General features: G+C 45.6%; 1 protein-coding gene across 2 annotated transcripts in view; it reads right to left on the bottom strand.

Moving 5' to 3' along the window:
• Positions 1 to 26,409, bottom strand: part of LOC121005103 (disheveled-associated activator of morphogenesis 1-like) — a 314,210-nt gene that overhangs the window by 167,606 nt on the left and 120,195 nt on the right. For both annotated transcript variants that reach the window (XM_040437659.1, XM_040437660.1), the window contains exon 5: positions 170 to 318. In XM_040437659.1, coding sequence (XP_040293593.1) covers positions 170 to 318 — 149 coding nt within the window. The remainder of the gene's footprint in view (positions 1 to 169; positions 319 to 26,409) is intronic.

Genomic DNA, 26,409 nt, shown 5'->3' with positions numbered 1-26,409 from the left:
ATGGGGCCTTTAGACAAGTGAGGCCCAGACCTGGTTGGTCTTATCCCCTTTAGTAGCAAAGACCTGTGCAGAAGTCAATTCTTCAAAGGGAACTGAATACGTAGCCACATGGGGTTAGAGGGTGGTTGCGATCAATCTTAAAAACCATGGAGTGAATGGTTTTGCATACTTCACCCATTTGTCGGACAGATTATCCAGGCGTTCTAGGAGCCCTTCCAAGATCACATCAGAAAATGAGTTTTTTTTAACAAATGTTTTCACAGGAGAAGTCTGACTGTTCTTTTGCATCTGCAGAATTTCATTTAAAATCTTCAGAATCTACAAAACCAAAGTAGACAATAGCTAAGTACCAGCAGGGCTCATATCACTATGCACAAGTAGAAGTATAATAATAGATACTCAAGTTATACCAGCATGGACTTTATCACAATATATAAGAAGAAAACTAAAAGCGAACATGATGCTACAGCACTTTACAAACATAGAATATATGAACTAATGCTATATTCACTGGATAAATAAATATGAGGCACTTGGCAAAAATATTTTGATCGAAATCAACTGTGTCCATCCACTACGACAATTTGACCTCTTTCTGGATTGGAAACCTACTCTATTTGATAGCCCCCCCCTATGCCAACAGGCCTCACATTAATTCACAGAGATGGACAGTAGTGCTAAGCGCGAATATTGTGAATTTTATTGCGAATATTGGCACTTCGAGAATTCGCAAATATTTAGAATATAGTGCTATATATTTGTAATCTGGAATATAATTTTTTTTTCACAGTACACATGATCCCTCCCTGCTTCTAGCTTGTGGGCCAATGAGAAGGCTGCAATATCTTTGTCAGAGCTTAGAAACATCCCTATCAACCAATAGGAAAGTTGCCTAACCCTTACTATATAAGATTGTCCCTGTCACTCTGTGTAGATGCTTTAACGCAGCAAAACCGCAAACAAATGCTGCACTACCCAAATGCACTATATAGAAAGTATATTATTGGTATATCACACCCCTGCTTCAATCATTTTTTGGGGGGGGGGGGCAACTGGTATATCAGACCAGTAGAAATTATTAGTTCTGTGAGGATTTGCTCTGGTAGGCAGGGTAAGCGGACGCAGTACAGAGGCAAAACAAGTTCGTAAATCAAAATGTCAGTGTTTATTCACACAAAAGGCAAAAGAAAAACAACTCATAGCAGTCTTGGTGTTAATTCACACAATGAAAAGTCCATAGAACAGACACGTCACCTTGCTAGCCGTTTTATCCCCGGCAGTCCACAGCAGGCTTTAGGGGCCTGTTTCCCAGCATACAGCCCTCATGCGGCTCTTAACCCTCCAGCACAGCACCATGCTTCAGATCCCAAGACAGAGACTCAGATTCTGAGCCCAGCTGCCTATTTAAAGGACAGCCAGGTGCTGCCAAAAACTGGACCGGCACTTAAACTCCGGTCTGGTATTTGATGTCACCTGGCTGGAAATCAGCCCAGCCGCCCATGTTGGGAGGAAAATACCTGCCTTCCCAAACAAAACCCCTTGCTATGTCATAGTTCCAATAGCGTTTGTCACACTGTGTAGCTGCAGTAACGCAGCAAAACTGCAAACGAATGCTGCACTACCCAAATGCACTATACAGAAAGTATATTATTGGTATATCACACCCCTGCCTCAATCACATTTTTGGGGACTACTGGTATATCACACCAGTAGAATAATCACAAAATGGGTAGCTTTATTAATACTTTGAGCACATGCAGTCAGCAAGGTACTTATCTGTACAGTCGTGATACACCAACTGTTCACAGAGGGGTGCGGGTGTCACGCCTCGGCATTCCGCGTATGGCAGCGACTGTACAGATAAGTACCTTGCTGACTGCATGTGCTCAAACCTTATCGCTGTACAAGCGCTTTCTGGCACATAGCATTGAACTGTCTTTTAACATCATCTGGTGGGCGATAATACACCAGCAAAGCTGATTCAATGCTTGAGACAGCCTCTTTAGTTTCTCTGAGTGCAACTCAGGTCATTTGTATTGTCTTAGACCTGGATTTTATTTAAACTGGTGGTCTATCTGTTATACCATGTCTTATGATTGACTTTTGAACAGATAGTCACTTTATTATTTTTGCTGATTGATGAATCAAACTAGTGACCCTCAAACAGGTGGTCACGTGTTAGTTTGAATGTCTTTTAACCGAAATGACTCTAGACCCAGCTACTTGGTAACCACTGTGTCTATGACCCTGAATTCAGGTGGTCATGGGGGGGTCCTTTGAGTCCTTTCTGGTCAAATGACAATATTTCTGTGTATCATTAGTGTGGCTATTGCTCTGGATACTTGAGAGCTACCTCTTGCAGAAATTTAAATATTTGACAGAACTTGTGACACATACAATTCAGTCAAATTTTGTGACCAATACATTTAAAGGTTGTAGTCCCCTGAAGATTTGTTAACCTTCAAGGAAACGCGTCGGGACGTTCTTTATCAACTTGGGACCTACCATTGATCCCTGAGCACTGTACCTATTGAGTTTATTTATCACAAATTTTATAGGTTGTGTCATATATGTATTTATGGGACGCTCTTTATCAACTTAGGACCTACCATTGATCCCTGAGCACTGTACCTATATAGCTCATTCATCGCAATGTATATAGGTTTTCTCATATACACATATATATATAATTTTTGTTTGTCAGTCTTTTATATACTGCCCTCCTTTATCTGATCCGGTATGCTGTTCTCTAGAAATAGGGACCACATTCTATCTTTCGGACAAAGCTGGGCAGTCCAGGTCTAGGTAGGGCTAACTAGGGTTGGGATAGATCTTTAGTGTGTTGAGGAGTTAGGATAAGGGACATCTAGGGCTGAGACTCAGCAGTGTGTCCCTCTTACTACGCATCCTCTCTTCTCAACCTATCAATATATCTGTCCCTTCCTCCTTTTTTGGTCCATTTTTTCTCTCTGTGTTGGCATGCCAACAGAGAGTTGTATGCAATATCCCAATTGCACTCAGTCTAGATTTTTTTCTATACATCAAGGGCCTATTATTTTAACTTTTAAATAAATAAATGTTAAGTATTAATAAAGCTACCCATTTTGTGATTATTCTTTTGGACTTTAGGGTTTAGCCTACTTAAATAGCATCGGTCTGACCAAAACCCTTATCTTGGTTGTGTCAATTGATTTATATCACACCAGTAGAAATTATTTGTTCTAAGAGCATTTGCCCCTCTGTATAGCTGCAGTATCGCAGCAGAACCGCTCACCACTGCTGCACTATACAAATGCACTATAATATGCTTTCTATGTTAGAAAGTATATTATAAGTATATCACACCCCTCAGTAAGTCACACCTATCGATAGCACACCTATACCAGTCCTTAAAAGGAACTTTTGTGGCCCTATTAGCTAGTGTTTGGTGTGCGTAACAGTCTGTCCCTGCTCCACACAGCAAGCTTTCCCTACACTGGCAAAAGACTGAATATAAAATGTAGGGGGTATGTCATGTGCTGAAATGTCTCAGTTGGCTGTCCTGTACCACCTGATGGATGTGTCATGGGTCAAAGTTCTTCACAATGTATAAGAATATGGCGCCGGCAGACATCGCCATATGTTTGCCCGTTCGGCAAACCGCGAACGAGCAAAGGTTGCCGCGAAACGACCGCCGGTCGAACCGCAAGGCTATCTCTATTGGCCAGAAGTATCTGTCTAGTTAAGTGACAGTACGGTATGGGGTGTACAGCGGGTTCGCCTCCCCGTGGTGCACCCTGGGCAACTCTTAATGAACCAGCAAATACTGGCAGTAAGACAAAGAAAGCTTCTCCAGAGTCCTGACCAACAGGACACAAACTCTAATCTATAGACTCTAATCTTCTCCATAGTGCCGACCCCCCCTCCCCATATTGGGCCAGTATATAGGGCCCCATAGTGCTTCCCCTCTTCTGCATAGTGTCCCCCCATATTGTGACAGTATATAGGGCCCCATAGTGCCCCCCATATTGTGCCAGTATATAGGGCCCCATAGTGCTTCCCCTCTTCTGCATAGTGTCCCCCCATATTGTGCCAGTATATAGGGCCCCATAGTGCCCCCCCATATTGTGCCAGTATATATGGCCCCATAGTGCTTCCCCTCTTCTCCATAGTGCTGACCCCCCCATATTGTGCCAGTATATAGGGCCCCATAGTGCTTCCCCTCTTCTGCATAGTGTCCCCCCATATTGTGCCAGTATATAGGGCCCCGAAGTGCCACCCCCCCATATTGTGCCAGTATATACAGTACAGACCAAAAGTTTGGACACACCTTCTCATTCAAAGAGTTTTCTTTTTTTTCATGACTATGAAGGCATCAAAACTCTGAATTAACACATGTGGAATTATATACATAACAAACAAGTGTAAAACAACTGAAAATATGTCATATTCTAGGTTCTTCAAAGTAGCCACCTTTTGCTTTGATTACTGCTTTGCACACTCTTGGCATTCTCTTGATGAGCTTCAAGAGGTAGTCCCCTGAAATGGTCTTCCAACAGTCTTGAAGGAGTTTCCAGAGATGCTTAGCACTTGTTGGCCCTTTTGCCTTCACTCTGCGGTCCAGCTCACCCCAAACCATCTCTATTGGGTTCTGGTCCGGTGACTGTGGAGGCCAGGTCATCTGGCGCAGCACCCCATCACTCTCCTTCATGGTCAAATAGCCCTTACTTTCAAAGTTTTCCCAATTTTTCGGCTGACTTACTGACCTTCATTTCTTAAAGTAATGATGGCCACTCGTTTTTCTTTACTTAGCTGCTTTTTTCTTGCCATAATACAAATTCTAACAGTCTATTCAGTAGGACTATCAGCTGTGTATCCACCTGACTTCTCCTCAATGCCACTGATGGTCCCAACCCCATTTATAAGGCAAGAAATCCCACTTATTAAACCTGACAGGGCACACCTGTGAAGTGAAAACCATTTCAGGGGACTACCTCTTGAAGCTCATCAAGAGAATGTCAAGAGTGTGCAAAGCAGTAATCAAAGCAAAAGGTGGCTACTTTGAAGAACCTAGAATATGACATATTTTCAGTTGTTTCACACATGTTTGTTATGTATATAATTCCACATGTGTTAATTCATAGTTTTGATGCCTTCAGTGTGAATCTACAATTTTCATAGTCATGAAAATAAAGAAAACTCTTTGGATGAGAAGGTGTGTCCAAACTTTTGATCTGTACTGTATGGCCCCATAGTGCTTCCCCTCTTCTCCATAGTGCCGACCCCCCCCCCCTATATTGTGCCAGTATATAGGGACCCCACCCCCCTTCTTGCCACAGTATAGTATAAAATTTAATAATAAAAACAATAAACTCATATACTTACCTCCATGCTGCTGTCAGCGATGCAGGCCTTTTCTGGCCTGTGTCCCGCGCTGTACGGCTCGGGCGGCGCGCGCGATGACATCATCGCTACGCCTGCACCAGCCTCTGATAGGCTACATGCCTAGTGCCTGTAGCCTATCAGAGGAATGGGCAAGGGAGACGCCTCTCCCCTGCTCCATTCATCTGTGTCGCTGTCCTGAGGACTGCGATACAGATGAATATGGAGATGAGCGCTTCCACAATGGAAGCGCTCATCTCCACTCCTGCCCGGCTGCTGCAACATTAATAAAAATAAATAAAAAACTCAGCCGGCGGCCCGGCTGATTGTGTTCGGCCCGGCCCACCGGGCAAATGCTATGGCCAGTCCGGCCCTGTATATATCCACATTTATATTGTCAGCATGTTGCTTTCCATGCCTATCTAGTCTGCCGCTTATTGTTTGTATTTTGTCTCCATGACAACCCTGTTGTCACGTGTTATTGACGTCATCAGTGGCGGACTATTTAAATCCCATATTTTATTTTTTATTTGTGCTTGACAAAGACTCGGTTTGTGAGTCGAAACACGTTGTTTTTTCAGTCCTCTATATGGCGAAATAAAGAAAGATTGAAGATCATACCTTACTGAGAGTGCCGATCCTTTACTTCATATTGATTTATTGGACGCTGATCCTGGACGCGAGCACCGCGAGGCTAATAATCAGAGTGCCGGCTGTTTCTGTTTCTATTTTCTCTAAAACATTAGGGGTGATTGCCTGTTGCTAACCTGACCATCGAAAACATTAGGGGCGAGGTCCTGCTGCGGAGCTGACCATCGAAAACATTAGGGGCGAGGTCCTGCTGCCGAGCTGACCATATAAAACATTATGGGCGAGGGCCTGCTGCTGAGCTGACCATCTAAAACATTAGGGGTGAGGGTCTGCTGCTGAGCTGACTATCTAATACACTAGCGGCTAGTGCCTGCTGCTGATCTGACCATCTAAAACATTATGGGCAAGGGCCTGCTGCTGAACTGACTCTCTAAAACATTAGGGGCTAGTGACTGCTGCTGAGCTGACCATCGAAAAAATTATGGTTGAGGGCCTGCTGCTGAGCTGACCCTCTAAAACATTAGAAGCGAGGGCAGCCTAATAAGCATGTTGATATTATGGAGCAGGAGGACGAGAAAAGGAAGATTGAAACATATACCCTTTTTGTGGTGGAAGGGGTGCTTGGGAATACAATGTATTCAATACACCATAAAAGCCACATTTAACCCCTTAAGGACGCAGGGCGTATCGGTATGCCCTATTTCCCGAGTCGTTAAGGACACAGGGCGTACCGGTACGTCCTAACTTGAAATCAGTATTCCGGCGCCCCAGGGGTTAATCAGAACGGGATTTCGGCTGAAATCATTCAGCCGGCATCCTGTGACAATGCCAGGGGGGGTCATGTGACCCCCCCGTGTCGGCAATTGCAGCAAACCGCTGGTCAATTCAGACCTGCGGTTTGCTGCGCTTTTTGCAGTTTCTGATCGGGATCAGAAACTTTTGAGTGCCTAAAATCAATATTTTTCACCCCCCCCTGCACCCCTGCACGATTTGATGCCGGCGGGTGGTGCGGGGGGGGGGGGTGTCGCATGCGGTGGGGGCGTTGCGGGAGGCGGGCGGTGCGGCAGGCGGGATCGCGATCCCCCGCCCGCCTCCCCATGAATGATCGTTGGCTTCTAGTGGGTATACCAGGGTGCCAGCACATTGCTGGCACCCTGGTATAAACGGCTGACATCTGTGCAGATGTCAGCCGTTTAACCCTTTCCATACTGCGGTCTGTACGTCATCGGTCAGGGAGCTCCCTCCCTCTCCATCGGGGGGCTGCTGTGCCTTTGCAGCCCCCCGATGGAGAGGGAGAGAGCCCCCCGACAGCCCCCCTCAGCCCTGTGCTTACCCTTCCCCGTCTGCGAAGTTGTGGCAGACGGGGAAGGTTCCCATGGCAACAGGACGCCTGCTCAGGCGTCCTGCTGTCCATGGTGCTGAACAGATCTGTGCTAAAAGCATAGATCTGTTCAGTGTAAGTAAAATACAGTACAGAACAATATATATTGTACTGTACTGTATTATACAGACATCAGACCCACTGGATCTTCAAGAACCAAGTGGGTCTGGGTCAAAAAAATGTAAAAAAAAGTGAAAAAAGTTAAGATAAAAAAAAAAACATTCATCACTGAATAAAAATTAAAAAAATAAAATACACTACACATATTAGGTATCGCCGCGTCCGTAACGACCTGATCTATAAAACGGTCATGTTACTTTCCCCGCACGGTGAACACCATAAAAATAAATAAATATAAGAAAATTGAAATTTTGCCCACCTTACTTCCCAAAAAAGGTAATAAAAGTGATAGAAAAAGTAACATGTACGCCAAAATAGTACCAATCAAACCGTCATCTCATCCCGCAAAAATTATACCCTACCCAAGATAATCGCCCAAAAACTGAAAAAACTATGGCTCTCAGACTAAAGAAACACTAAAACATGATTTTTTTTGTTTAAAAAATGAAATCATTGTGTAAAACTTACATAAATAAAAATAAAGTATACATATTAGGTATCGCCGCGTCCGTATCGACCTGCTCTATAAAAATATCACATGATCTAACCCCTCAGATGACCACCGTAAAAAAAAAAAAAAAAAAACGGTGTAAAAAAAGACATTTTTTGTCATCTTATGTCACAAAAAGTGTAATAACAAGCGATCAAAAAGTCATATGCACCCCAAAATAGTGCCAATCAAACCGTCATCTCATCCCGCAAAAAATGAGACCCTACTCAAGATAATCGCCCAAAAACTGAAAAAACTATGGCTCTTAGACTATGGAGACACTAAAACTTTTTTTGGTTTTAAAAATGAAGTTATTGTATAAAACTTACATAAATAAAAATAATTGTATACATATTAGGTATCGCCGCGTCCACGACAACCTGCTCTATAAAATTACCACATGATTTAACCTGTCAGATGAATGTTGTAAATAACAAAAAAAAAAACGTGCCAAAAAAGCTATTTCTTGTTACCTTGCCGCACAAAAAGTGTAATATAGAGCAACCAAAAATCATATGTACCCTAAACTAGTACCAACAAAGCTGCCACCCTATTCCGTACTTTCTAAAATGGGGTCACTTTTTTCAAGTTTCTACTCTAGGGGTGCATCAGGGGGGCTTCAAATGGGACATGGTGTCAAAAAAACCAGTCCAGCAAAATCTGCCTTCCAAAAACCGAATGGCATTCCTTTCCTTCTGCGCCCTGCTGTGTGCCCGTACAGCGGTTTACGAACACATATGGGGTGTTTCTGTAAACTAAAGAATCAGGGCCATAAATAATGAGTTTTGTTTGGCTGTTAACCCTTGCTTTGTAACTGGAAAAAAAATATTAAAATGGAAAATCTGCCAAAAAAGTGAAATTTTGAAATTGTATCTCTATTTTCCATTAAATCTTGTGCAACACCTAAAGGGTTAACAAAGTTTGTAAAATCAGTTTTGAATACCTTGAGGGGTGTAGTTTCTTAGATGGGGTCACTTTTATGGAGTTTCTACTCTAGGGGTGCATCAGGGGGGCTTCAAATGGGACATGGTGTCAAAAAAACAGTCCAGCAAAATCTGGCTTCCAAAAACCATACGGCGCACCTTTCCCTCTACGCCCTACTGTGTGCCCGTACAGTAGTTTACGGCCACATATGGGGTGTTTCTGTAAACGGCAGAGTCAGGGCAATAAAGATACAGTCTTGTTTGGCTGTTAACCCTTGTTTTGTTAGTGGAAAAAATGGGTTAAAATGGAAAATTAGGCAAAAAAAATGAAATTCTCAAATTTCATCCCCATTTGCCAATAACTCTTGTGCAACACCTAAAGGGTTAACAAAGTTTGTAAAATCAGTTTTGAATACCTTGAGGGGTGTAGTTTCTTAGATGGGGTCACTTTTATGGAGTTTCTACTCTAGGGGTGCATCAGGGGGCTTCAAATGGGACATGGTGTCAAAAAAACAGTCCAGCAAAATCAGCCCTCCGAAAACCAAACGGCGCACCTTTCACTCTACGCCCCGCTGTGTGGCCGTACAGTAGTTTACGGCCACATATGGGGTGTTTCTGTAAACGGCAGAGTCAGGGCAATAAAGATACAGTCTTGTTTAGCTGTTAACCCTTGCTTTGTTAGTGGAAAAAATGGGTTAAAATGGAAAATTAGGCAAAAAAAATGTAATTCTCAAATTTCATCCCCATTTGCCAATAACTCTTGTGCAATACCTAAAGGGTTAACGAAGTTTGTAAAATCAGTTTTGAATACCTTGAGGGGTGTAGTTTATAGAATGGGGTCATTTTTGGGCGGTTTCTATTATGTAAGCCTCGCAAAGTGACTTCATACCTGTAGTGGTCCCTAAAAATTAGGTTTTTGTAAATTTCTGAAAAATTTCAAGATTTGCTTCTAAACTTCTAAGCCTTGTAACATCCCCAAAAAATAAAATATCAATCCCAAAATGCTACAAACATGAAGTAGACATATGGGGAATGTAAAGTCATCACAATTTTTGGGGGTATTACTATGTATTACAGAAGTAGAGAAACTGAAACTTTGAAATTTGCAAATTTTTCAAAATTTTTGGTAAATATGGTATTTTTTTATGCAAAAAAAATAACTTTTTTGACCCAATTTTAGCAGTGTCATGAAGTACAATATGTGACGAAAAAACAATCTCAGAACGGCATGGATAAGTCAAAGCGTTTTAAAGTTATCAGCATTTAAAGTGACACTGGTCAGATTTGCAAAAAATGGCCAAGTCCTTAAGGTGAAATAGGGCTGAGTCCTTAAGGGGTTAAAGTGCCTTTATGTTCAGCCCCTTTCCTCTGGTCGAGTAGAGAAGTCAGGGGCAATCCAGGCCTTGTTCATTTTGATAAGAGTCAACCTGTAAGCATTTTCAGTTGACAGTCGGATGCACTTATCAGTTATTATGCCCCCAGCAGCACTAAATACCCGCTCTGACAAAACGCTGGCGGCAGGGCAGGCCAGCACCTCCAAGGCGTAAGGCGCCAGTTCGTGCCACGTGTCCAGCTTGGACACCCAATAGTTGTAAGGCACTGAGGGATCATTGAGGACACTGACACGGCCTGCTATGTACTCCTTCACCATCTTCCAAAACTTTTCTCCCCTTGTGACACTAGGCCGCGCATCAGGGTGGGGTTGCTGGCAGGGTGTCATGAAACTGTCCCAGGCCTTGGAGAGTGTTGCCCTGCCTCTGTTGGAACTGCTGTGTGTTCCCCTCGTCTCCCCTCCTCGGTTGCCCAAGGAACTATGTACTCTGCTGCCAGCATTGTCAGCTGGAAATTTTTGGAGCAATTTTTCCACAAGCACATGGTATTGCACCATTTTGCTAGTCCTCTCCACTACAAGAATGAGAGATGAGAAGTTCTTTTTGTAGCGGGGGTCGTGAAGGGTGAACAACCAGTAATCTGTGTTGGCCAAAATGCGTAGTCATGTGTGCCAGAGTCCCAACAGACAAGACTTCGCTGTCCTCATCAGGAGGATGACTCTCAATCTCCTCATCCTCTTCCTCCTCTTCGGCCCATCCATGCTGAATAGATGGAATAAACCTGCTGTGGGTACAGTGGCGTATCCAAGCTATGGCAGCCATGGCTAGTGCCATAGGCGCCAAGCGGGGGGGGCGACAAAAAAAAAAATATCATGAAAAAAAAATTCCCACCCATTCTGCAGCCACCTCCTTTAGCCCCAGCGCTGGCGGCGGCACGCAAATTAACTTGGAAAGTACTTTTACCTTGGCTGGACAGTCTGGACTGAGGGCTGGCATGTAGGAGAAAGACAGGCGCCCCCATGATTTTCTATGAATGGGATCGCCCAGTCCGTCCGTGTATCTGCTAACTTGCAGAGGCTCCGCCTCCAGCTCCGCCTCCAGCTCCGCCTCAAGCTCCGCCTACCCTCCTCTGCGTATCGTAGCTTCATTTATCCAAGCGTGTCACTCGTGAGGTGACTCAGTCACCGTGACTGACTGCACTGAGGTGAAGTGAGGAGAAGAACTGTGAGAAGTTGGACGATTGGACCCCCAGCCAGGCAGCACTGCTAGTCTGCTACGGTACACACACACATCATGATCACACTGTATAATGATGTACTGACATTCTGCAATCTGCCAAGCACTGCAGGCAACCTAATAAATGTAACCTTGCTAAATACCTAATATAGTGCTGCTAAATATATGGAATAAATAAATTAGAATTATGCATAGATATCCTAAATAAAGTGATTTGTGCAAGTTGTACCTGCTGTTGCACAAATCACTTTATTTATATCTATGGCTATGCATAATTATAATTAATTTAATCCATATTGTGCAAGCACTATATTGGATGGGCTGCTTGCTTCTGTTTGAGACTGTCATGATGCCAGGCTTAGGCTATTGTCACACTGGGCGTTGCGCTATTGGCGGTAAAGCGTCGCTATTTGAGCGGCGCTTTACTGTAGTTTTTGCGGCGCTATTCAGCCGCTAGCAGGGCGCCTCAAATATGCGGCTCGCAGGACTTTGAGCTTCCACTAGCTGCCCAAAAAGGGTTAAAACCGCCCGCAAAATGCAGCTTGCAGCGGTGCATTGCTGGCGGTTCGGCGGCGCTGCCCATTGATTTCAATGGGCAGTGGCGCTTTCGAATCAGTGTGTACACTGTTCCTACCCCCTCCTGGGAACTACATCTGTGTGGCAGGACGCTCTCTACGTGTTAGAGACATCAAGGAGATGTGAATTACTATGCGTGCTGCAATGCATACTGGGAAATGTAGTTCTTACATGAACGAGCGCCGCAAGCCAGGAAGTGAATGAGAGAACAGAAACTAGAACGCCGGAGGTGATATAGATGAAGGAATTTAATAAGTATTTACTCGTTTTTTAACAGAATCATTACACTATTCTGTTTTTCTACCTTACAAACATTAATTTTAGGCAACAAAAACTTTAATTGGAAGATTAAAGAGTTTGATTGAAGATTTGTCAGCTGTTTTTTTTTTTGTTAAGGTTATCTGAAAGATGGGTTTAAAATATTTTGACAGGGGCGCAGTTTCAGTGCTTGCCATAGGCGCCATTTTCACTAGATACGCCTCTGTGTGGGTACTACCCTCTGTAGCGGAGTCAACCGTCTTTTGCTCCTCCTCCTCATCATCATTCAATTCACGCTGAGAAGACAAACGGAGGGTGGTCTGACTATCACCCTGTGTACTGTCTTACCCCATTTCCACCTCTTCCACATGCAAAGTGTCCTCCTTCATTGTGAGCAGCGAGCATTTCAGTAGACACAGAAGTGGGATGGTTACGCTGATAATAGCGGCATCGCCGCTCACGATCTGTGTTGATTCCTCAAGGTTGCATAAAACCTCATAGAGGTCAGACATCCATGCCCACTTTTCGCTACGAGTTCCAGCGCATGCTCACTTCGCACAACAGTCGGTGAGCTGGCAATTGCAGGCGCTGCTGCAGCGTTGCCAGACAGGCGGCAGCTGTAGATGACTTTTGGAAATGGGCACACATGTGGTGCACCTTCACCAGTAGCTCAGGCAAATTGGGGTAGGTTTTGAGAAACCGCTGAACCACTAAGTTGAACACGTGGGCTAGGCATAGTATATGTGTGAGCTTGCCGAGCTCCAAAGCCGCCACCAAGTTACAGCCATTATCAGACACAACCATGCCTGGTTGTAGGTTGAGTGGCGAGAGACACAGCTCAGTCTGGTCCCTTAAACCCTGCCACAGCTCTGCAGCGGTGTGCTGTTTGTCACCTAAGCAAAATAGTTTCAGCACGGCCTGTTGCCGCTTTCCCACTGCAGTGCTACACTGCTTCCAGCTACTGACTGTTGTCTAACTGGTGCTGCAAGATGAGAACTCAAAGGTGGAAGTGAAGGAGGAGGTGGAGGAGGAAAAGTAGGGGTTGAAGCCTTTTATGTAGGTGGTGGCGGAAATCCTGATGGAAGTAGGGCCTGCAATCCTTGGTGTTGGTAGCACCTGTCCCATTCAGGGTACGACTCGCTCCCGGCCTGAACAACGTTCACCCAGTGTGCTGTCAGGGAAATGTAACGTCCCTGGCCACAAGCACTTGTCTATGTGTCAGTCGTTATGTGGACCTTCCCAATAACTACGTTGGTCAGGGCACGGGTGATGCTACGGGACACATGCTGGTGTAAGGCTGGGACTGCACACCATGAAAAATATTGGCGGCTGGGGACAAAGTACCGCAGGACAGCCGCTGTCATCAGGCTGCGTAAAGCCTCCGTGTCCACAAGCCTAAATGGCAAAATTTTCATTTTAGTACTGCATAGGTTGCAAATGACAATTATTTTATTATCCGCCAGACTGTGGAACAGCTAGCCCTTGGCAAGGGAGATTGCCGCAAGGGGGTGCTCCGGGGAACAGTTGCGGGCCTGTTTGGTGTGGCCCGCCTTCTCCCTTTTGCCACCCTACTGCCTCTTCCAGCCTGTTGCGGTGCTGCGGATCCCTCCCCCTCTGCACTGCTGTGCTCGCTTGGCTTGCCACCTTCCCAGGTTGGGTCAGTGATTTTAGCGTCCACCACCTCCTTTTCCACTTCCTCACTCTGGTCATCCTGACTTGTTGACCTAACAACAACCTCACTTATTGACAACTGTGTCTCATCCTCATCATCCACCTCTTGAGACACTAATTGCCATTGACTTATTGGCAACTGTCTCTCATCATCATCATCCACCTCGTGAAACACTAATTGCCGTTCCCCACCATCATCTTCTTGTGACTGTGGATGCTCAAGAGTTTGGGCATCAGTGCACACAATCTCCTCATGTCCCTCTTCAAGTGGGCTTAGCCAGAGGCCCAAATCAAGGAATGGCGATGAAAAGAGCTCCTCGAAATATCAGAGTGTGGGATCACTTGTTTGCCAAGACAGACTGGAAGCATTATCTGCTGCAATCCAACCGACCACCTGGTCGCATTGGTGTGACTTCGAGAGTGGTGTCCTGCGCAGCCCTGCAAACTGGGACATGAATCTAGGTATCGTGGATGAGTGTTTCTTGTTCTCTGGCAGCAGGCACAGTTTCACCGTGCCCAGGGCCACAGCCTCTGCGTGCACCATCAGCAGCACGGCCACTACCCCGTCCCTTACTGCTCACCTTCTGCATATTAAATAGTAGATATGCTTGCAAGTATCTCACAAGTACAGTAGCGCAGGTTTCGTAAGTGTATGCGAAAATAAATTAGACTGAATGTCAATGATATTTATGATGTGCAAACGTCATACAGGAGATGTAGCACAGGAAATGTCGCTGTCACCAGCGGTTAATAAAAAACTACAGGGAATATCACTGATATTTATGATGCACAAACGTTATACAGGAGATGTAGCGCAGGTAATGTCACTGCCACCAGCGGCTAAAAAAAAAAATTACAGGGAATATCACTGATATTTATGATGCGCAAACGTTATACAGGAGATGTAGCGCAGGTAATGTTGCTGCCACCAGCAGCGAATAAATTTGGCTCAATGTCACTGATATTTAGGATGTGCAAACGTCATGCAGGAGATGTAGCGCAGGTAATGTCGCTGCTGTCACCAGCGGCTAATAAAAAATTACAGGGAATTTCACAGCTATTTGGGATGCACAAACGTTATACAGGAGATGTACCGCAAGTAATGTCGCTGTCACCAGCAGAGAAAAAATTTGACTGAATATTACTGATATTTATGATGCGCAAACGTTATACAGAAGATGTAGCGCAGGTAATGTCGCTGTTTCTAGCGGCGAAAAAATGTAACTGAATGTCACTGATATTTATGATGCGCAAACATTATACAGGAGATGTAGCGCAGGTAATGTCGCTGTCACCAGCAGCCAATAAAAAATTATAGGGAATATCACTGATATTTATGATTTGCAAACGTTATACAGGAGATGTAGCGCAGGTAATGTCGCTATCACCAGCGGCTAATAAAAAATTACAGGGAATATCACTGATATTTAGGATGCGCAAACGTTATACAGGAGATGTAGAGCAGGTAATGTCGCTGTCACCAGCGGCTAATAAAAAATGACAGGGAATATCACTGATATTTAGGATGCGCAAACGTTATACAGGAGATGTAGCGCAGGTAATGTAACTGTCCACAGCGGACACCGTCTCCACAAAAAGTACACTGGATGTCACAGATATTTTTAGTATGGGCACACATTAAACAGGAGATGTAGCGCAAATAATGTCGCTGTCCACAGCGCCTACGGTAAAAGTACACTGGATGTCACAGATATTTTTAGTATGCGCACACGTTAAACAGGAGATGTAGTGCAGATAATGTCACTGTCCGCATCGTCTATGGAAAAAGTACACTGGATGTCACACATATTTTTAGGATGTGCAAACGTTACACAGGAGATGTAGCGCAGGCAATGTAATTGTCCGCAGCAGACGCCGTCTACGGAAAAAGTACACTGGATGTCAGATATTTTTAGGCTGCACACGTTACACAGGAGATGTAGCGCAGATAATGTCACTGTCTGCAGCGGCATGGAGCAAGGAGCAAGGAACTCTGGGAATGAGAGATCACCTACATGCAGCTAATTAGCAGCCAGCCAGCCCTGTGATGTCACAGCCCTATAAATAGCCTCAGCCATCTTAGATTCAGCCATTTTCCAGTGTACTTAGTGCAGGGAGAGACGTTAGCAGGCGCTAGGGACAGTGCTAGGAAAGACTTAAAAACTAATTTTTTGCTCAATAGAAGTTCAGGGAAAGGGCATTAGAAGTGTAGGGAAAGGATAAGGAGTAATTATTCCACAGTATTGAAGCAGAACAGGGTTCAATAGGGGTGTTTATAGCCTGGGTAATAGGAACAATCCTATTATACCTTGCTGCACTGACTGTGGATCCAAATTGCCATTATACTGCTACTCATTTTGCCATTATACCTCTGTAATTCCAGCAAACCGTTCTTGTTATTGGGGTCTTTGTAGCCCTTGTGCGGTGCAGTTTTATATATGTTCTAAAGCCTTTTTTTTGTCGTGTGTTAGTGGGGGGGGGGGGAAGGGGCTTATTAGTCATTTTGTGTTGAAGTGAGAAAATTATAACCCAATTTTTCATGTATTAGTGGCAAAAAAAAGTATTATTTGGCGTTCACGGCAGCAGTTATATGTTCTAAAGCCTCTTTTTGGCGTGTATTAGTGGGGAAAAAGAAAAAGGGCTCATTAGCCATTGTGTGGTGAAGAGAGAAAATTACAACCCTTTTTGGCGTGTAATAGTGGGGAAAAAAGAAAAAGGGCAAAAAAAAGTATTATTTGCCATTCACAGCCGCAGTTATATGTTCTAAAGCCTTTTTTTAGTCGTGTATTGGGGGAAAGGGGCTTATTAGCTGTTGTGTGGTGAAGTGAGAAAATTAGTGGCAAAAAAAAAATATTATTTTGCCGTTCACGGATATGTTCTAAAGCCTCTTTTTGGCGTGTATTAGTGGGGAAAAAGAAAAAGGGCTTATTAGCCGTTGTGTGGTGAAGTGAGAAAATTAAAGCCCTTTTTGGAGTGTATTAGTGGCAAAAAAAAAGCTAGCCGTTGTGTGGTGAAGTAGGAAAAAGAAAAAGGGCTCATTAGCCATTTTGTGGTGAAGTGAGAAAAGGACAACACTTTTTGGCATGTAAGTGGCAAAAAAAAAATTATTTGCCGTTCAGCGGTGAAGTTCCATTGTACTACAGCCATTAGCCATTAATTGGATAGATACATACGTCCTATTAGCCGTTCTGCGGTGAATTGTGATTGTTATATTATTATTTTTTGGATGTATTAATAGGAAAAATAATATGTCTCATTAGCCGGTCTGCAGTGAACAGACATTGTTATACAGCCATTGTTAGGGTGTATTATTGGGAAAAATAAGTACGTGTTATTAGCCGTTCTGCGGTGAATATACAGTACATTGTCATACAGACATTGTTGCGCTGTGTTAGTTGCAAAATTAAGTATGTGTTATTAGCCGTTTTGCAGTGAATTCAGTGGTGAATTTTTTTTGTGATACAGCCTTTTTTGGGAAAATTGGTCAGTAGCTGTAACTACGGTCAAGGACAATATATGTCCTTTATGGCCCACTGGGTATACAGTATGTGGTTCCTGCCCAGCCACACCAGCAACTTGGCCAGGTGACTCCGCTTCCGCCTCCATGTTCTCATGCCGTTGGTCCTGTGACAATATCCGCCTCTGCCTCCTCATCCTCCACCATACCACATGTGCAGGGCACGGCGGTGTCACGCTGTTCAACACCTCGTTTGCCTGGGAGAACAGAGTCACACAGGGCAGGAACTGCTCTGTGTCCTTCATCAAGAAATCAAATCCTGGCTTTCTCCGCGACAACTCAAAATCTGAACCATGGTAACCGACAACGGGAAGAACATGGTGTCGGCGCTGCATCAAGGAGGGCTGAGCCATGCGCCCTGCATGGCGCGCGTGTTCAATCTGGTTGTAAAGCAATTCCTGAAGTCTTCCACCTATCTGCAAGACATCCTAAAAATGGCCAGGAAACTTTGCATGCACTTCAGCCACTCGTACACCACAAAGTACACCCATCCTTGAGCTGCAGCGGCAGAACGGCATCCCCCAACATAGGCTGATATGCGATGTTTCCACCCGTTGGAATTCCCCCCTCCATATGTTGGACCGACTATACGAACAGAGAAAAGGCCATAAAATGATTTCTTGATGATCCAAGCGGACTGAGGTACTCCTGTCACGGAAGGAAGGGAAGAGTGCAGCCCGCACCTCTGTCCCTACCTACTTGAGCGACCCGTCCTATCTGACGGAGTACAAATTGGTGGCAGTCCCTAGCTTAAATACGTGCAGGGGCCTAAAAGCAAATGGAAACCGTGAACAGAGTCAGGGAAGCAAAAGTCAAAAACCAGGAGGTCACGCAGTACACAGGGAAAAACACAATAGCAAGGTCACAAACAAAGCCGAGATCGGAAGCCAAGAAGTCACGTCAAATACAAATGGAGGTAGCGAGGTCGAGGTCAAAAACAAAGCCGAGGTCAAAACTAGCAAGGTCTCAATATATAAAGAAAGCTGGTGAGGGTGACCAGCAGGCTGCCTGTTTAAATAGCAGGAACAAGTGAGTCACGTGACGTGGCCAGCGTCATGTGACCCAAGTCCAGCCCAAACCTCAGTTCACACATCAGCTAGGAGGACGCCGGCTGCGCTGAGGAGGCGTGCGCGGCCAGGTCCTCCCTGCCCCCTGGTATCCATGGAAACAAGGACTCCGGCCATGTCCTCGCTCCTGCACAGAGATGGGATGCCGGCGGCACAGGAAGGAGGAAGAGCGTCGCCGGCTCCACGTTACAACTCCCCTGTGTAACTTCGATGTCAGCCAGTGGCAGCTCAGGCGTGATACCTGACGTTTGCTCGTGCCTTTTGAGGAGGCCACTTTATTTGTCATTCGCCAGGACTACGGGATGAACAACGTCATTCCACGGATTCATTTCCTGAAAAAGATGCTGGTAAATCTGGCTTGTTAGGGGACTGGAGACGTGGCGCCTACATCTCATGGCCACATGAGCCCTGTGGGGCTGAACTGGAGGAGGAGGAGGACAAGAAATGTGTAGTGAAATGGGTGGTTTTTCTACTCATATATGACAGGAGAGGAGGAGTAGGAGCAGCCGGAGGAGCAAGAGGGAGATGAGGAAGACGAGGCAGATGACCCAGGCACACTGTGGCAGTATGCAGTGGAGATGGAGGCAGGGAGTCCCTCCAAGTCACTTGCGCAAATGGTCCGATGCATGCTCGCTTCGTAGTGACAGACGAATTGTCAACATTCGCCAGAGGGTTGATTACTGGCTCTCCACCATGTTAGACCCTCGCTACCGGTCCAAAATGGGGGCCTTTTTTACACCCGCTAAGAGGGAGCACAAACTGAACTACTATAGAGACATCCTATGTAGAGTTGAGCGAACACCTGGATGTTCGGGTTCGAGAAGTTCGGCCGAACTTCCCGGAAATGTTCGGGTTCAGGATCCAAACCCGACCCGAACTTCGTCCCGAACCCCATTGAAGTCAATGGGGACCCGAACTTTTCGGCACTAAAAAGGCTGTAAAACAGCCCAGGAAAGGGCTAGAGGGCAGCAAAAGGCAGTAAAATGTAGTTAAATCCCCTGCAAACAAATGTGGATAGGGAAATGAATTAACCCCTTAAGGACCTAGGACGTACCGGTACGCCCTATTTCCCGAGTCCTTAAGGACCCAGGACGTACCGGTACGTCCTGACTTAAAATCTGTATTCCGGCACCCCAGGGGTTAATTGGAACGGGATTTCGGCTGAAATCATTCAGCCGGCATCCCGTAACAATGCAGGGGGGGGTCATTTGACCCCCCCGTATCGGCGATCGCAGCAAACCGCAGGTCAATTCAGACCTGCGGTTTGCTGCGCTTTTTGCAGTTTCTGATCGCCGCGGTCCCTGACCGCGGGGATCAGAAACTTTAGAGTGGCTAAAATCATTATTTTTCACATCGCAGGCGGTGGGGGCGTTGCGGGAGGCGGGCGGTGCGGCAGGCGGGATCGCGATCCCCCGCCCGCCTCCCCATGAACGATCGTTGGCTTCTAGTGGGTATAACAGGGTGCCAGCACATTGCTGGCACCCTGGTATAAACGGCTGACATCTGTGAAGATGTCAGCCGTTTAACCCTTTCCATACCGCGGTCCGTACGGACCGCTGTATGGAAAAAGTTAACTGTCATCGGTCAGGGAGCTCCCTCCCTCTCCATCGGGGGGCTGCTGTGGCTTTGCAGCCCCCCGATGGAGAGGGAGAGAGCCCCCAGAGAGCCCCCCTCAGCCCCGTGCTTACCCTTCCCCGTCTGCGAAGCAGACGGGGAGGGTTCCCATGGCAACAGGACGCCTGCTCAGGCGTCCTGCTGTCCATGGTGCTGAACAGATCTATGCTAAAAGCACAGATCTGTTCAGTGTAAGTAAAATACAGTACAGAACAATATATATTGTTCTGTACTGTATTATACAGACACCAGACCCACTGGATCTTCAAGAACCAAGTGGGTCTGGGTCACAAAAATGTAAAAAAAAGTGAAAAAAGTTAAGATAAAAAAAAAAAACATTTATCACTGAATAAAAATTAAAAAAATAAAATAAACTACACATATTAGGTATTGCCGCGTCCGTAACGACCTGATCTATAAAATGGTCATGTTACTTTCCCCGCACGGTGAACGCCATAAAAATAAAAAAATAAAAACTATGAGAAAATTGAAATTTTGCCCACCTTACTTCCCAAAAAAAGTAATAAAAGTGATCAAAAAAGTCGCATGTACGCCAAAATAGTAACAATCAAACCGTCATCTCATCCCGCAAAAAATGAGACCCTACTCAAGATAATCGCCCAAAAACTGAAAAAACTATGGCTCTTAGAATATGGAGACACTAAAACATTTTTTTGGTTTTAAAAATGAAGTTATTGTATAAAACTTACATAAATAAAAAAAAATGTATACATATTAGGTATCGCCGCGTCCGCGACAACCTGCTCTATAAAAATACCACATGATCTAACCTGTCAGATGAATGTTGTAAATAACAAAAAAAAAAAACGTGCCAAAAAAGCTATTTCTTGTTACCTTGCTGCACAAAAAGTGTAATATAGAGCAACCAAAAATCATATGTACCCTAAACTAGTACCAACAAAACTGCCACCCTATCCCGTAGTTTCTAAAATGGAGTCACTTTTTTGGAGTTTTTACTCTAGGGGTGCATCAGGGGGGCTTCAAATGGGACATGGTGTCAAAAAAAACAGTCCAGCAAAACCTGCCTTCCAAAAACCGTATGGAATTCCTTTCCTTCTGCGCCCTGCCGTGTGCCCGTACAGCGGTTTACGACCACATATGGGGTGTTTCTGTAAACTACAGAATAAGGGCCATAAATTTTGAGTTTTGTTTGGCTGTTAACCCTTGCTTTGTAACTGGAAAAAAAATATTAAAATGGAAAATCTGCCAAAAATGTGAAATTTTGAAATTGTGTCTCTATTTTCCATTAAATCTTGTGCAACACCTAAAGGGTTAACAAAGTTTGTAAAATCAGTTTTGAATAGCTTGAGGGGTGTAGTTTCTTAGATGGGGTCACTTTTATGGAATTTCTAATCTAGGGGTGCATCAGGGGGGCTTCAAATGGGACATGGGGTCAAAAAACCAGTCCAGCAAAATCTGGCTTCCAAAAACCAAACCGCGCACCTTTCACTCTACGCCCTACTGTGTGCCCGTACAGTAGTTTACGGCCACATATGGGGTGTTTCTGTAAACGGCAGAGTCAGGGCAATAAAGATACAATCTTGTTTGGCTGTTAACCCTTGCTTTGTTAGTGGAAAAAATGGGTTAAAATTGAAAATTAGGCAAAAAAATGAAATTCTCAAATTTCATCCCCATTTGCCAATAACTCTTGTGCAACACCTAAAGGGTTAACGACGTATGTAAAATCAGTTTTGAATACCTTGAGGGGTGTAGTTTCTTAGATGGGGTCACTTTTAGGGAGTTTCTCCTCTTGGGGTGCATCAGGGGGCTTCAAATGGGACATGGTGTCAAAAAACCAGTCCATAAAAATCAGCCTTCCAAAAACCATATGGTGCACCTTTCACTCTACGCCCCGCTGTGTGGCCGTACAGTAGTTTACGGCCACATATTGGGTGTTTCTGTAAACGGCAGAGTCAGGGCAATAAAGATACAGTCTTGTTTGGTGTTTGGCTGTTAACCCTTGGTTTGTTAGTGGAAAAAATGGGTTAAAATGAAAAATTTGACAAAAATATGAAATTCTCAAATTTCCTCCCCATTTGCCAATAACTCTTGTGCAACACCTAAAGGGTTAACAATGTATGCAAAATCAGTTTTGAATACCTTGAGGGGTGTAGTTTCTTAGATGGGGTCATTTTTGGGTGGTTTCTATTATGTAAGCCTCGCAAAGTGACTTCAGACCTGAACTGGTCGCTAAAAATTGAGTTTTTGTAAATTTCTGAAAAATTTCAAGATTTGCTTCTAAACTTCTAAGCCTTATAACATCCCCAAAAAATTAAAATATCATTCCCAAAACAATTCAAACATGAAGTAGACATATGGGGAATGTAAAGTCATCACAATTTTTTGGGGTATTACTATGTATTACAGAAGTAGAGAAACTGAAACTTTGAAATTTGCTAATTTTTTTCAAATTTTTGGTAAATTAGGTATTTTTTTGTGCAAAAAAAATAATTTTTTTGACTTCATTTTACCAGTGTCATGAAGTACAATATGTGACGAAAAAACAATCTCAGAATGGCCTGGATAAGTCAAAGCGTTTTAAAGTTATGAGCACTTAAAGTGACACTGGTCAGATTTGCAAAAAATGGCCTGGTCCTTAAGGTGAAAATGAGCCCGGTCCCTAAGGGGTTAAAATAAAAATAAAATAAATAAAAATTAGCCAATATCAATTAGAGAGAGGTCCCATAGCAGAGAATCAGGCTTCATGTCAGCAGAGAATCAGTCTTCATGTCATAGCAGAGAATCAGGCTTCACGTCACCCACCACTGGAACAGTCCATTGTCAGATATTTAGGCCCAGGCACCCAGGCAGAGGAGAGAGGTCCCATAGCAGAGATTCAGGCTTCATGTCAGCAGAGAATCAGTCTTCATGTCATAGCAGAGAATCATGCTTCATGTCACCCAACATTGGAACAGTCCATTGTCATATAATTTAGGCCCCAGCACCCAGACAGAGGAGAGAGGTCCCATAACATAGAATCTGGCTTCATGTCAGCAGAGAATCAGTCTTCATGTCATAGCAGAGAATCAGGCTTCATGTCACCCACCACTGGAACAGGCCACTGTCAGATATTTTTAGGCCCCGGCACCCAGACAGAGGATAGAGGTCCCATAACATAGAATCTGGCTTCATGTCAGCAGAGAATCAGTCTTCATGTCATAGCAGAGAATCATGCTTCACGTCACCCAACATTGGAACAGTCCATTGCCATATAATTTAGGCCCCGGCACCCAGACAGAGGAGAGAGGTCCCATAACATAGAATCTGGCTTCATGTCAGCGACTCAGCAGAGAATCAGTCTTCATGTCATAGCAGAGAATCAGGCTTCATGTCACCCACCACTGGAACAGGCCACTGTCAGATATTTTTAGGCCCCGGCACCCAGACAGAGGAGAGAGGTCCCATAACAGAGATTCAGGCTTCATGTCAGCAGAGAATCAGTCTTCATGTCATAGCAGAGAATCAGGCTTCATGTCACCCACCACTGGAACAGGCCACTGTCAGATATTTTTAGGCCCCGGCACCCAGACAGAAGAGAGAGGTCCCATAACAGAGATTCAGGCTTCATGTCAGCAGAGAATCAGTCTTCATGTCATAGCAGAGAATCAGGCTTCACGTCACCCACCACTGGAACAGTCCATTGTCACATATTTAGGCCCAGGCACCCAGACAGAGGAGAGAGGTCCCATAGCAGAGAATCTGGCTTCATGTCAGCAGAGAATCAGTCTTCATGTCATAGCAGAGAATCAGGCTTGATGTCACCCAACACTGGAACAGGCCACTGTCAGATATTTTTAGGCCCCGGCACCCAGACAGAGGAGAGGTTCATTCAACTTTGGGTTGCCCCGCAATATAATGGTAAAATGAAAATAAAAATAGGATTGAATGAGGAAGTGCCCTGGAGTACAATAATATATAGTTAAGGGGAGGTAGTTAATGTCTAATCTGCACAAGGGATGGACAGGTCCTGTGGGATCCATGCCTGGTTCATTTTTATGAACGTCAGCTTGTCCACATTGGCTGTAGACAGGCGGCTGCGTTTGTCTGTAATGATGCCCCCTGCCGTGCTGAATACACGTTCAGACAAAACGCTGGCCGCCGGGCAGGCCAGCACCTTCAAGGCATAAAAGGCTAGCTCTGGCCACATGGACAATTTGGAGACCCAGAAGTTGAATGGGGCCGAACCATCAGTCAGTACGTGGAGGGGTGTGCACAGGTACTGTTCCACCATGTTATTGAAATGTTGCCTCCTGCTAACACGTTCCGTATCAGGTGGTGGTGCAGTTAGCTGTGGCGTGGTGACAAAACTTTTCCACATCTCTGCCATGCTAACCCTGCCCTCAGAGGAGCTGGCCGTGACACAGCTGCGTTGGCGACCTCTTGCTCCTCCTCTGCCTTCGCCTTGGGCTTCCACTTGTTCCCCTGTGACATTTGGGAATGCTCTCAGTAGCGCGTCTACCAACGTACGCTTGTACTCGCGCATCTTCCTATCACGCTCCAGTGCAGGAAGTAAGGTGGGCACATTGTCTTTGTACCGTGGATCCAGCAGGGTGGCAACCCAGTAGTCCGCACACGTTAAAATGTGGGCAACTCTGCTGTCGGTGCGCAGGCACTGCAGCATGTAGTCGCTCGTGTGCCAGGCTGCCCAGAGGTAAGGACAAGCTGTCCTCTGTGGGAGGCGTATCGTCATCGTCCTGCGTTTCCCCCCAGCCACGCACCAGTGATGGGCCCGAGCTGCGTTGGGTGCCACCCCGCTGTGAACATGCTTCATCCTCATCCTCCTCCACCTCCTCCTCATCCTCGTCCTCCTCGTCCTCCAGTAGTGGGCCCTGTCTGGCCATATTTGTACCTGGCCTCTGCTGTTGCAAAAAACCTCCCTCTGAGTCACTTCGAAGAGAATGGCCTGAAAGTGCTAAAAATGACCCCTCTTCCTCTTCCTCCTCCTGGGCCACCTCCTCTTCCATCATCGCCCTAAGTGTTTTCTCAAGGAGACATAGAAGTGGTATTGTAACGCTGATAACGGCGTCATCGCCACTGGCCACGTTGGTGGAGTACTCGAAACAGCGCAACAGGGCACACAGGTCTCGCATGGAGGCTCAGTCATTGGTGGTGAAGTGGTGCTGTTCCGCAGTGCGACTGACCCGTGTGTGCTGCAGCTGAAACTCCACTATGGCCTGCTGCTGCTCGCACAGTCTGTCCAGCATGTGCAAGGTGGAGTTCCACCTGGTGGGCACGTCGCATATGAGGCGGTGAGCGGGAAGGCCGAAGTTACGCTGTAACGCAGACAGGCGAGCAGCGGCAGGATGTGAACGCCGGAAGCGCGAACAGACGGCCCGCGCTTTATGCAGCAGCTCTGACATGTCCTGGTAGTTGCGAATGAACTTCTGCACCACCAAATTCAGCACATGCGCCAGGCAAGGGATGTGCGTCAAATCGGCTAGTCCCAGAGCTGCAACGAGATTTCGCCCATTATCGCACACCACCAGGCCGGGCTTGAGGCTCACCGGCAGCAACCACTCGTCGGTCTGTTGTTCTATACCCCGCCACAACTCCTGTGCGGTGTGGGGCCTGTCCCGCAAACATATGAGTTTCAGAATGGCCTGCTGACGTTTACCTCGGGCTGTGCTGAAGTTGGTCGTGAAGGTGTGTGGCTGACTGGATGAGCAGGTGGAAGAAGAGGAGGAGGAAGCTGAGTAGGAGGAGGAGGAGACAGGAGGCAAAGAATGTTGCCCTGCGATCCTTGGCGGCGGAAGGACGTGCGCCAAACAGCTCTCCGCCTGGGGCCCAGCCGCCACTACATTTACCCAGTGTGCAGTTAGGGAGATATAGCGTCCCTGGCCGTGCTTACTGGTCCACGTATCTGTGGTTAGGTGGACCTTGCCACAGATGGCGTTGCGCAGTGCACACTTGATTTTATCGGATACTTGGTTGTGCTGGGAAGGCACGGCTCTCTTGGAGAAGTAGTGCCGGCTGGGAACAACATACTGTGGGACAGCAAGCGACATGAGCTGTTTGAAGCTGTCTGTGTCCGCCAGCCTAAATGACAGCATTTCATAGGCCAGTAGTTTAGAAATGCTGGCATTCAGGGCCAGGGATCGAGGGTGGCTAGGTGGGAATTTACGCTTTCTCTCAAATGTTTGTGAGATGGAGAGCTGAACGCTGCCGTGTGACATGGTTGAGATGCTTGGTGACGCAGGTGGTGGTGTTGGTGGTACATCCCATGTTTGCTGGGCGGCAGGTGACAACGTTCCT

The sequence above is a fragment of the Bufo bufo genome, chromosome 6 (assembly GCF_905171765.1).
Source record: "Bufo bufo chromosome 6, aBufBuf1.1, whole genome shotgun sequence".
Taxonomy (NCBI): Eukaryota; Metazoa; Chordata; class Amphibia; order Anura; family Bufonidae; genus Bufo; species Bufo bufo.
Note: the sequence above shows the minus strand (reverse complement) of the source record. Positions and strands in the feature narration are given on the sequence as shown.